The 13046-nt window shown below is 39.0% G+C and overlaps 1 protein-coding gene across 3 annotated transcripts in view; it reads left to right on the top strand.

Moving 5' to 3' along the window:
* Window positions 1–545: 545 nt before the first annotated feature.
* Window positions 546–13046, top strand: part of KNDC1 (kinase non-catalytic C-lobe domain containing 1) — a 61191-nt gene continuing 48690 nt past the window's right edge. For all 3 annotated transcript variants that reach the window (XM_050712023.1, XM_035543494.2, XM_035543485.2), the window contains exons 1-3: window positions 546–843; window positions 5253–5451; window positions 8232–8290. In XM_050712023.1, the coding sequence (XP_050567980.1) occupies window positions 742–843; window positions 5253–5451; window positions 8232–8290 (360 nt within the window). In that variant the 5' untranslated portion in view covers window positions 546–741. The remainder of the gene's footprint in view (window positions 844–5252; window positions 5452–8231; window positions 8291–13046) is intronic.

Consider the following 13046-nt stretch of genomic DNA (forward strand, 5'->3'; position numbering starts at 1 on the left):
AAGCAAATAAATGTCAGGTCTAATGAAAATAAAGTCGATGATCAGTTTGAAAAATCCCATTTATTTAGCCGCCGGTGAGGGGGGGACGCGAGGCACGAGGGGCACGCAGGGCCTTCAGCACGGCCGAGGCGCCCGTGAAGCGAGGAAACCGCTCGGCCGAGGAAACTCCAAGGCCACACCGGCTGTAAACACCCCGGCCGCCAGGCAACGCCGTCGCCCCGGCCCCGCGCCCTCCCTCCGGGGACCGGCCCCGGCACCCGCTCGCCCCGGGCGGCCGCAGCGGGCACTGCGGCGGGCGCGCCCCTCAGGGCCCACCGCAACGCCGCCGCCCTGTCTCCGGGAGCTCGTCGCAACCGCGGAGGACGTGGCTCTGGCATCGGCGGCCGGTCCCTAGTGTCACCCCGGGCCGCAGCGGGGCGGAGAGGCGGGCACCGCCGCAGGAGGGGCGGGCGCCGCCGCAGTGAGGCGGCGGCGGGCCGCGTTGCCATGGCAGCGCTGCCCCAGCCAAGGGCTTAGGCGGGCGGCGGCAGCAGGCCGCCGGGAGAGGCAGGGGGCGCCCCGCGGCTGGGCCCCTCCGGGAGGAGAAGGGGTTAAAGCGGGCGGGCGGGCGCGGCGCCGCCGTGGGGGTCGCCGCTTGGGGCAGCCCGCAGGCAGGCGTGGGGATGTGCCACGGCGGGGGCCGTGCTCTGGGCGCGCGGCTGGGGCTGAGGAGGTGAAGCCTCTGCTCCCTCCCCGGGCGGAATGGAGGCCGTGGGCGCTGCGGAGGATGGGTTTTATGAGGAGGAGGAGGAGGAGGTGACCTGCTACGACTTCGAGCCTCTGCCGACGCTGCTGGAGGACGAGGTGAGTGCGGCAGGGTGGGGGCAGCCCCATGGCAGGGCCGGAGGCACCGCAGACACGGCTTTTGGTGCTGCTGTGCCCATCGTGGCTCCCTCCTGCCCAGTGAGCCCAGCTGGGCTTGGTCCATCCCCATCCACCTTCTGCATACAACGGCAAAGTCATGGTCCCCCAGGATGGGGTGCCTCGTAATTCCTGTTGTGGCTGTGGGATAGCTCTGCAGTTGTGAAGTGTTTCCTTATAGTACATAATAAAGGGTAATTTTTTATATGGGCAAGAGTATTTCCAGTGGCCACCAGCTTGATATTCATAGAGCCATTTCTTATTGCCCTGTGTAAAAAGGCCTTTGTCAGGAGTAAAAAAGATGTTAAATCTTTATTTTGCCAAGTAACCTGTAGCTAAACCTGGTTCTGTAATCAAATTTATCTGGATGTGTTTGGTTTTGCGCTTGTTTTTTTTGCTCCTGCTTGCTTCCACAATGATGTGTTACCCCTCAGTGAATGTTTGGATGAAATGGTAAGTTGTGTAAACTCTGAAGTCAAAGTTTGGAGAACCGTATGTGAGTTGTTTCTTCCCCAGACCAGCCCTTGTAATCTTGCTTATTTGGTGTTTCAAGAACCCCAGCTGAATCAGGATTTAGAGGTATTTGAAAATGAGAAGTCCCTTCCAACCTCCATAAGGCATCTCAGCAGTTTCACCCTTCTGGTATTAACTGACTTTTCTAGTCTTGATCCAGAGTTCATTTTTATTAGTCAAATGGGTACTCTTCCTTCATCATCTGTAGTACTCAGTGTAGTAGGCCCTCTCAGACTGGCCCGTGCAAAATATAGAAGGCAGGTGGCAGTGGCCTCCTCTTTATACATCAGCTTAGATACTTTAATACAAATACTGAGTATTTGCTCAGGATGGGAGGAGGCTGAGGGTCAAATCTTCCTTCTGTAGGAGGAAGACTTGAGCCCATTTCTCTCACCTGCTTAACGTATACTTTGATTATAGATTCCCACCAGCCCCTTCTGTTTAATTACTCCAGGCACAGGAATATTTTCAATATTCTTGTTGAGAGATCGAACATGACCTTCTTCAAATCTGATGAATGTAGTGAATGATGTTTGCCGTATTATCCATGACTCTGGAATAGATTGTTTTGAAGTTTGTGTGAACTATGTTGACAAAAAGATGCCAGAAAGCTGTGAATGCTGAGGTACCTACTTCTTAGATGCTTAGTCACTGAGTGGAGCCTGTGCTTCTCATTGCCTTATGTGGTGAGGCCGGTGTCTGATGTATGTGGCTTACAGCAGCCAACATGTGAAGCTGGATGCTGCCTGAGCAAATGAATAGGAAATAGAGGGTAATGGTGTATTTAAAATATATTTGTTTACCAGGACTTTCTTGGTCTAAAACTCTTTGATGTTTCATTTTAATTTTTTTTTTAAGAAGCTGTCTGTGGCCAATTAATTTTTCTCTTCCTCCTTTCTTTGCTTAATTACATATACTACTAAACCGTGTTTTATACTTTTTGAAGAAAATACAAGGGAAAACTGAAATCTAAAGGGAGTAATTAAAATATTGTCTGAACAGCTAACTTTTCCTAGTTATTATACAGTAAATGGCTTTTTCAGGTATCTTTTGCTGATCGTGAGACAAGTGAGGAAGGCTTCTGTCTCTATGTAACAAAGACTCTAGTTTTCCTGTAAATCTTCAGTGGACCAAAATGTTGCAGTCATGGCTTTCCAGAAGCTCCAGCTTGCCAGAAAGTGCTGTGTTATGCTCTTAAAGCAAATACATGTATCAGTATTTTCAGTCCCTCATTCTCTAAAAAGGTGTTGCTTTGCTGCAATAGCAGCTTTAGATCAAGATAGTGTGGCCATTTGAGAAATACACAGTTTCCATAAAATAAATAACTTCATGTCCTGAAACCTTCCTCCTTGGAAGGAGGAAGGTTTCTTGAGTGGTTGTTGGCCTTTTTGTTGTTGTTGTTTTGCTTTGTTTTTTGGTTTGTTATTTTTTTCTAATCTTCACCCATACATCCATTGTTGATGAAAGCTACTGAACATGAGCTCAGCTTTCTTTATTGCTTCGTTTTGTTTTACCTAACTTTCTCTTTCCCTGGAAGATAAATTTGTTTGACATGAGATCATCATCTTTCATTTAGTCCCCAAGTATTCCCAAAGCAAAGATGGTTTTGTATGTTTAAACTACAGATATCACTACTGGTGATCAGTATCAGCTCTAGAGCTCAACCTCAAAGCTTGACTCAAAAGGAATTCTATCAAGTCCTGACTGTGACTGCAGCTTGACATTGAGGCTGTCTTAAAGTTTGCAGTTGTTACGTATTTATTATAATATCTCTAAATTAAGCATTTCTTGTCCCTATGCACAGCTGAGACTCATGTTTTTGCATCTTGATTAATGAAACATTCATTGCAGTTTTGGCAAATGCCATCATGTCACCTAGGTATCCAGCTTGGATGATCCTAGAAATATTAAAAATTAATAATTACTGGTTCATTGCTTTGATCACAGATTTTTTTTTCCCTGAAGTTATAATAAGCAGTTTTTCATCCTGTCCCAAGCCTATCCTCATCCTATCAGCTTGATCAGCTTCAAAGACTTATGACTTGTGGTCCAGCTCCTTGTCATCTGTTTATGTTTTCAGATATAAGAACCTCTGTGCTGCCTTCATGCTTGACAGAGGTTCCCCATAAAGATGTGCAAAGTTTTCTCATCTATCCTCAAAATCTTATGGCAGCGTTGCACGTAAGGTTCTGAGCACAGCACAGAGAAAGTGAGATCTGTTTTCTCACATACCTGAGCTGCATGGGTTTCTGCTGTTCTTTGTTATGTAGGACTGAACTCTGGGGGTTGAGGGTCTGTGATTAGTGCTTGAAGGCACTGTGGTAATAACTGCCATTAGTGAATCAATCCACCTCTAGGCTGGCAAAAATTACAGTATTGAATCTAGAAGTTAAGGTTCCCAAATAATAGTAAGCATGATTTATTTCTTACCTGTTCCCCACCCCCCATAAATATTAAATATTATACTTTAGACTAAAAACCCAAAATTTTGGACTAAGGATTGGCTTTTGTTTAAAAGATGTGGTGAATGTAGTACTTCATTGTCCAAAAGACATGCCAACAAACTGTTTCCCCATCTGTAAATGGTAATACAGATTTTATTGATATTGTCCAGTAATGAGGTACATAAATTAAGTTATAGCTGTATTTTTCAAGTTTCCTCCCCAGGATTAAAACTTTAAACAACTACAACTCAGTTTCCATTTCAGAGCTGTAAAATATCTCATGTGCTATTTTGCTGACAAAGAGAGAGTTTATTTTCTGTGTTCTGAGTAATGAGCATTTATGTCTTCAATTCAAGGTATACTTATCATTCAGAAGTGTAGTCTTTAATCTTAATTACTATTTACGAATTAATGAGAAATAACTTATAGCTAATAATGGTGTAGGTTTGGTACTAAGTAGCTTCTGTAGATATTTCCATTTTTCTGTTTGCTTATTTTTCTTTACTGATGGAATTGGTGTTTTGGTTGTTTGTATGCTTTTGTCATGCCTTTAAGTGCATGGAAACTTTACTTCTGTAGCTACAGGTAATGTATTAGTATTCTAAAAATGGACAAAAAATGTCCAGCTGCTTTAGCAAAGCATTATTTCTGAATGTCTTGACCAGAAGAGCTACATTTGAGCTGCCTTTTTTTTTTTTTTTTTGAAACGAACTTTTTATAGCCTTGCTGTAATGAAATGGTCAAAGGAAGCTGAGGTACAGTTTCAGGTAGTAGTTTAGTAACTAAGTCTGTATACTGTTTTGATCACAAGAACATTGGGAGTAATGGAGAATTCTAGGACAACTAAAATGTTTATATTTTAAGTCAAAGAACACTTTTCCTACAGGAATTTTGACTTTTGAGGCTTTATTAAATGGTCTACACCACTATTCTTCACAACAGCATCATTTTTAAGACAGGCCAGTTTAAAGGGTACTTGTTCACTGTTCGGGAAAACGACTGTGAAGAGAATTTGAAAGTAGTTTATCCAAGGGCACTTGGGAGAACTTAAGGGAGACATGGGTTAAACAAAATGTTTTGATTTAGTCTCTCTGCTTTTACCTCTGAATGGTGTGTTACCCTAACTTTGATGCGGTGTTTGTGTAACTCCCTTAGTAAGTCCGTTTTTGATGTTAACATACTGTGGTACCTTTGTTCAGGTTAAGTATGCCTCTTAGAGACGAACTGTAAGAGCAGCATCATGGGCTTTGTGTTCTCAGGGTGTTAATTGGTGTCCTAGAAAGTCTGAGAAGTTGCTGGAAACATTACTTGTAGCCAATTGTGTCAAATGTAATCTATGATACGCAAAGTAATGTCATGAAATGCGGAGTAATTTATGAATTTGTGTCTTGGCAGGAGAATGTGTCCCTTGCTGATATTTTGTCACTGCGGGATAGCTGTCTTACGGAGCAAGATATTTGGGCAATCTGCCTGGAGTGTTGCCATTCTCTGAAGAGCATTGCCCATTCTGCAATCTTCCAGACACTCTGCATCACTCCTGACACACTGGCTTTTAACACCAATGGCAATGTATGCTTCATGGAACAACTCAGTGGTAAGTATTTGTGTTTCCAGGCAATTTGTTTTAAAACTATGGAAACTCATTCTGAGGGGCTGTAGTAAAGCATTACATTTTATTCTTAAGACTTGTAATTAAAATAAAGAAAAAAAAAATAAGATGGGTTAATATAGTATGAAATTACATGCCTAGTTTTGTGATTGATAGGCTTTTATCAGCTTGATTAGAAGACTCTTCCCAGTTCTTTTAAAAGATGTATCCAATATTTGCATTTTGAACACTGGTTATGTGTTACTGTATCTGTGTGCCCATGTCTTTACTTTTGCAAAACACATTCTTGGTTTTGCCTCTTCCAGTTCTTTTCATTTCATGGTCGTGTTGTATTTCTGGAACAATCTGACATTCAGTGTATCTTGATAGTTGTGGACATAGAGGATGGGGAATTTTAGTGATGTTTGCTGCTAGAAAGGAAAAATTCTCTTGAATGAAGAATATTTTTAAGTTATGATTTTAGATTCAACAAGGTTAGTGAGTGACTGAGGAATGATTTTAATGTGATAAATACCATTATGCAGTAGCATGTAAGATCCTCAGTTATGGTAAGAGATTAATTAAGGGGGGGAAAGGCTTAACTTCAAACATGACTTCTGATTTTGGTGTAGCCAAAAAAAGCCCATATTGTTTTTCAAATTTCACATGACCCATCTCAAACATCTTTGTCTTGAGCCTGCTAGTAGGAATGTTGTGAAACAAACAAACAAAAGAAGTCTTATTTTGTTATTTTGTAGTCTTTTTAAAATTATGCCAGCTTGCATTTAGAAGAACTGCTCTAGACCATACGTACTCTATTCAGGTATTTATTATGTTTTCTTTAATCTTATTTTTAAATCTAAGTGTTTATTCTTTTAGTAAAAAAAAAAAACTAGATCACATTAGAAAAAAGGGATAGGATAACTTTGCAACATGAATATTAGTTACATTCTTTAGAGTTAAATATTGTATTTCAAGTGAGCATACAACAAAATACTGTTCATAAAGATAAAGATTTTTTTCATAATTATTGTGGTATTTGTGTTGCAGTTAGATTACGCAAATATATTTGAGTCAACTTTTAGTTCCACATTAAAAGGGTAGCATGGAATTAATTTCCTTTAGTTTAAAGAGCTCATCATAACTTGAAATTTGGTGGAGGGGTAGGCTTTCTATTCATAAGGGCGTAAAAAAGACTTGTTGAAGGGGGTAAATATAATGGGTGAAAAACACGCTAATCTAAGATTTTTTGTTTGCAGCATGGAAAGGAGGAAAAAATCAATTCCTTCGTCAATGTTTTAGTTTAATTGAATGGCTGGCAAACAATTGATCCAGGAATTTGCCCTATTTGAGTATTTAAAATATGTGAGATTGAGAATTCCTATGCAAAGCAAATGACGTACAAAAATTTTATTCTCTGAAGTCATGTTAGTCTCTGACTTTTCATTAGTTCTGTTTAAAGAAAGTTGTGTTTTTCCTAGGAACGCAAAAAATTGTGTATATTCTATTCTCATCCTCCCCCATGCCCTTGGCTTTTTCTCTTCCCCTTTCCCTCAAATCTTGTTATGATTACAGTTTGCTAGATAGGCCCTTCTGGAAGTTGTCTTTTTTACTTCGTCATAGTTGCTGCTTATGCATTTCATTTTCCAGAAGAAAATGATAACCTCTGGACTTGCTTGCCTGCACAAGAAAATGAGCAGCCTGTCACCTCTGCTTTTGCAGAGTTCTGCTTCCTGCAGTTTCTGTGGTGCTAAGGAAAGCGACAAACATCCAATAGCACATTCTGCCAAGGGCTCTGATATCTTGTCTATTCAAATCAGACAAATTTCTGTTTTAAATTTTATATCAAAAGAATACAGTGAGCTTTACTGGTGATTAAAAACTGTACAGTTGTACAGCCTTTAAACTGTTCTCTGGAAAGAAGGGGAAAAAGGTAACTGTAATATACAAATATATAGAACAAGTCCTCTACCATATTTCTGAGTTTACTGTCTTCACAATGTGAGTTTTGCATTTTACTTCTAAAATACAGACACACAGTTGTTTTCAGTCAGGCACTTTTTTAATCCCTTAGTGTTCTTGAGTGGGTTCATGTGACGTCCACATAGTGTGTGGACATTGCTGCTGCATCCAAGCATGTGTGTAACATCAGTTTCTCTTAAGAAGTTTCTTCCATCTGTCTCTTCATTCAGCAGTGACTGCTGTAGTAGCTAATTTCTCTGCTAGGCAGCACACAAATGGGGGATGTTTCGTCCAACTGTTAATGCAATTAACACAGACACACACACGGTTCTGAGTTGACCCATAGAAAAGAAGGCAATTAGCTGTTCAGGTAGCTTTTTGCTGCTTGAACCCTCATTTCACAGGTTTGCATTAGAAACTAGCAAATGGAAATGTCCTGTTAACCAAACCAAACTTGCAAGCCACAGCTGAGCCACACAAGCTGGTAACTTGTTCCAAGCGTAAAGGTCTGAAGACATGCAAGAAGTGGTTAGGTGTGGTAAATGTATTCCCTTGGGGGTGTTGTCTGCTTTTCTTTCTTAGTGGGAAAAAGTATAGTGTCTTCTGACAGGCAGTTTGAAAATGGCATTTTATTTTACTTATGGTACTAGAAACATGAATGACAAGTTCTTTGTAGATCGGATATGAGTGAACCAAAATACTGCTAAATACAGTTTCTTTCATATCAGATAAGAATGTGCCTTAAAACTTGCATCATTAAATTAGTATTTTTTTATATACAACTATTAATTTCTAATCTAATACATTTCCTTTTCCTTTCAAAGATGATCCAGAGGGTGCCTTTGTTCCACCAGAATTTGATATCACCGGTAACACTTTTGAGGCAAGTTCATAAATTTCTGTAAAATAGTGGGGTTTGATCACCTTTAGTATTTCCATAATACCAAATGCTCGGCATTCTCAATGTTCAATCCTAACACATTTAAAGATTATGAATAGTAAGTTGTGCTGTTTTAGGAACATGGTGTGTGTTTTATAGAAATAAAAAGTAAACTTTAAATATTAATTTTCTGTAAAAACACTTGTTCACAGACTGTTAAAATCTGAGAAACTATTTTTACTGTATAACATGTTGTCTTAAACCACAGCTGGTTTATATTACGTTCACTGGTATCCTTCACTGGTTACATTTGCCTGTTTGGGGACTAGCCATGAACTTTTATGATTAAATATAAAATTTATTTGCTATCCTCTTCAGTAAAATAATTCATGGAAGGGTAATCAACAATATTATCTTTGATTTAATGAAGAAACAAATGACTATCTGTTGCTTTGCAATGCACAAATGCTCTACATTGTTAAATTAAATTAGATTTAAATTGTTTATACTAATTCATTAGCCTCCCAAGTCAACCATCTCATTGCATACTGCAAGAGTGCTTACTTGCTTAGTATCTATGCTTTTTTAATACATTATTTTTCCTGGCATGTATTTTTAGATAGAATATGTTGCTAATTAAAGCATTTGAATTATTGTCATTCAAAGTATAGAAGTTAGTCTGCTTCTTCATTGTTCAACACACAAACCTTCTACTTTTCATAATTTTCTTCTTCATAGTCACTTTTATAATCCTCTATATTGCCTAAGGAGAAAAAGGGTAAGTGAACCTTGGAATTGTGTAGTACTGCAAGTATGATGAGAATGATAAGGCAAGGGAGAGGAGAAATAGTATCATAGAATATGAAGTAGCAAAGTCTTTGAAGTTTAGGGATGTGACATTTTTCCTGTTGCTGTGCTTTTATTAATGTAGTCATATAGGTCAATTATTGAATTTTGAATTTGATTTTTTTTTTTGCACTCAATTTCCTGCCCCATTCCCAAGCTGTTGTGTTTTGTTTTGTTGTGGTTGTTTTCTTTTGTTTTTTTCTTGAGTCGTCTGGGACTGGGGAGTTGGTCAGGGAGGGTTTTTAGGAGGGAACCAGCATTATATGTAAACATAGAAAATGCAGTAGTCTTTATATTCAGATGTGATTGAGGAAAGCGAGTTCTAAAGTGACCCAAAGGTGACTGTTTCTTTGTTTTTGTTGTACTTCTGAAGCTGCAGTTAAAAGCTTCTAGGGAAAATATGTTCTCCATGCATTCTCTCAACAGGTCTCTAAGACTTGAGACGAAGATACTTAAAAGATTTGTGGAGTTATTTACTCCTCTGGAAAACTTGCGTTTTTTCCCCCCTTTCTCTGCATCTAGGAGTTGCTGAACTCTGATAACACATAGAGCAAATAGATGCACTGAAATAGATTCTAAGACTAAGGACAAAGTGAAGTGGGAATTTGGGAAGACTGTAGGAATACAAAAAGACCTGAAACTTTAGTTCTGTCTGATATACAAGGCCACTGTATTCCTCTTGGGCAAAATTCATCTGCATACAGGTTCATTTTCTATTTTTAAAATTTTCTCTTACGGCAGTTCTTACAAGCCTGTTAAGCCTCAGTGAATCCTAATATCAAGCACAGCACAAACAACAATTACACAGTCAAGGAAGGCAGTTTGAGTCAGGAGTGGCTCTGAATATTGACTCTTACTTTCTTTGCAAAGGTTGATGAAAGTACATGAAGGTACTGTACTTAAATGGAAGAGGAGCAGTGACAACCTTATTCTTGTCTGTGGTGAAATGGGATAAGGGCTGGGTACACTGATTTCTGTCCACTTGCCGTATTTCTTTACCTAGCAAGTTGGGGAGCCTTGCAAAGCAGAAGACCAGTGCTACAGGACTGTCCTGTTGCCTCAGCTGTTTCCCATTGACCAAGCTAATGCAATGCACAAGACTGAAAAGCCAGTGCTTTTCCCTTTGAGGCAGGAGGTGTATTGTTTTACTCTGGAATTTGGGTGCCTCTTGGCAGACAGCTGGGGGATTCTGAACATTCATGGAAGTTTCAAAGCTTTACCTATTGCTGCTTGTAGATTTTGGTTCACTTTTAAACATATAAGCACTTGATCAGATTTTGTCAGGGATCCACATTGACCTCAACTTGCTTTTGCAGCTTCTAAGACCTGCAGTAGGTTAATCCTTATGTCACCAGTTCTACAATATTATAAAATATCGTAGTCTTTCCAAGTTATTTTTTTCTTGCTGCTAATACTTCAAGTTCTTCTGTTTTTCAAAGGTATTGATACTTTTGCCTATACCCTCACCCCTAGTTGTAACCTTCTATTATGCAATAGTGGAATACCACTGATGTCTAAATGCACCTCTCTGAGGAAACTCTGGGCACTTGTGCTTTCTTGGTATTATAAGATTCTTTGTACTATGCCAATAAGCTGGACTTTTTATAGAGGCATGAAATCTTTTGTTACTGCTTGCTCCTTCCTTGGTAATGACCTTGCTTAGTTGTACTTTGTTGAAGGATCGTTTCTGCAGCTGTTTGGTATGCTTTGTTGAGACCAATGGAAAGTAGTGTTTATATTGAAACTGTTCAATTTCAATATAAAGAGAAGAAATGAGTATTGGAACTACTGATTATTTTCATTGTGGTCTTTGATAGCTGTTACTCTGGTGTCAAAAGCTCAGCAGATTTAAAATACTTGTCAGCCAGAGGTTTTACTAGATTTGAGCATGACCTATTTTGTGGATTAAAAAATGGAAGTGTACAATGAGGTTTGTATAGCTACTGGATGACTTCTTCCTCTTCAAACTCTTAAAAAAAAAAAAATCCTTTAAATAAAGCTACAGTTTTTTCAACAAGAGATGTTTTGTTTCCTCCTTTGTGAATTACTGATCCAGACCACTAATGGAATTGTGACTCCAGTCTAATTAGTTACTAAACTTAGCTGGTACTCATAAGCACACGCAGGAAACAAATTGAAATGCATTGCTGTCCTAGTGCCTGAAACAACACAATTAAAAATTTCAGTTTCTTGTGAGAATTTTGAATAGCAAGAGATCTGAAGCTTGGTCCAAAGGCCAATGCACAGGACTGAAAAGTGATTAATTTCACATGGTTTGTTTTAGACTTGCACTTTTTTCCTGACCTGCTCTCTGTTTGTCAAGGGGGAATAATAACACCAACTTCAGTTACCATTAATAGTAGGAAGGTAAAAACTAGCTCTTCAAGGACTTGTCTATTCTATACCTGACACCAGAAACAACTGTTTAGAGAGAATGATGTTAAGAAGTTCATTTTAATTCTTTTCCTCTAACTGTGCTATAACGTTACATACTGTTGCTATTAAAGTTGTGCCCCAGTAACTGTGCTGTTAAGGGTTGATGATGCAAAGAGGGAGGGAAATAGAAGGACAAACTAGATAAATGTTTCTTCATTTCCTAGGAGATAAACTTTAGAGTTACAATCCATACTCTAACTCCAAGAAGAGGTAGATTTCTCTACAGTACATTTTAGTATCTTTTTCATTTTTATTACTAATGCATATGCAGGTATGCAATGTGGTTGGGTTTGGCAAAAATGTTGTGGTGACTGAAGCTGTTATTTGACTACAAAGATGGAAAGATCTGTTTTCTGCTTCTCCTCTGATTTGCTATAGCAAATACTGACCACTTTTTTTGTTTTCTCTGAACCTTGAGCTAAGTCAGCTAGAAATAAATATCTGAGTATAAAGGGCTAGCCTCACATTATGTAATGCTCTACTAGTGTGTTGCTGTAGAGAGCAGTATGAAATGAGGTGTTTTTTTTTTTTAGAAAAGCATGAAAAGACTGAGATGCAAAATACATATTTGAGGTTTCTTTTGAAATTGGCAATACTCTATGCTTAGCAGATGATTCAGCTTCAGTATAAACTAATACTGAGTCTTGATTCCTAAATAAAAAAGCTTTTTCTTTAATCAAACTTTTTGTAATGAAAATGGGTTTTTTTGTTGTTTTTTTTTTTTTGCCCTGGGCAGTACAGTGCTAGACTTGTGAAGTTTGACCAATGGAAGGCACCACAACAGGAATAGTTAAATATTGGTGAGTTCATTAATAGCCTTAGTTCCATCACTATCACTACAATAGAAGTTTGCCTCAGGTTAAAAACATCGGCTGTCTCAAACCAGTTTCAAATAGCTATTTGTCTGTATCACAAAACTGCCATTGAGTCTGACACAGAGGTTCATTGATGCATAACCCCACATTTCTAAGACATGAGCTTTCAGTTAGATGAAGGACTAATGTCTGCCATGTGTGAACTTGCATTTATAATCTTTTTAATAATATGGCTATTCAATTTTGCTTGTTCTAGTGAACCTCTATCAGAAATCAGTGAATTTTCAATCATTTGTCTTTTTTTATATCTAAAGCAGACTTGATAATGCTCCTGTTTAATGACTTCTTCCATTATTTAGAGGTGATAAAATACAGTAGTTCTGAAAACTCGGTGTGCAGAAGGATTAAAGTTTTTCAGGGATGAAAGAACTGACAAAATGATATGGAGTTGAATACTGCCTTGAAGGGGGAAGGGGAAAATATGGGATAGAGAATGGCAAGAAAGTGAAGTTCACAGTTCTGTTTTCTCATCTAGAACTTGTTGCTTTCTGCTATCACAGCAAGAATGGGGCATGTTGATCTCTCAGCTGGGAGAGAATCAGAACTAGAAAAGGCTGAACACTGCCAGTCTCTGCTAGAATCTGACAGCTGTTGACTTGCAG

This window comes from Cygnus atratus, chromosome 7 (genome assembly GCF_013377495.2).
Source record: "Cygnus atratus isolate AKBS03 ecotype Queensland, Australia chromosome 7, CAtr_DNAZoo_HiC_assembly, whole genome shotgun sequence".
Taxonomy (NCBI): domain Eukaryota; kingdom Metazoa; phylum Chordata; class Aves; order Anseriformes; family Anatidae; genus Cygnus; species Cygnus atratus.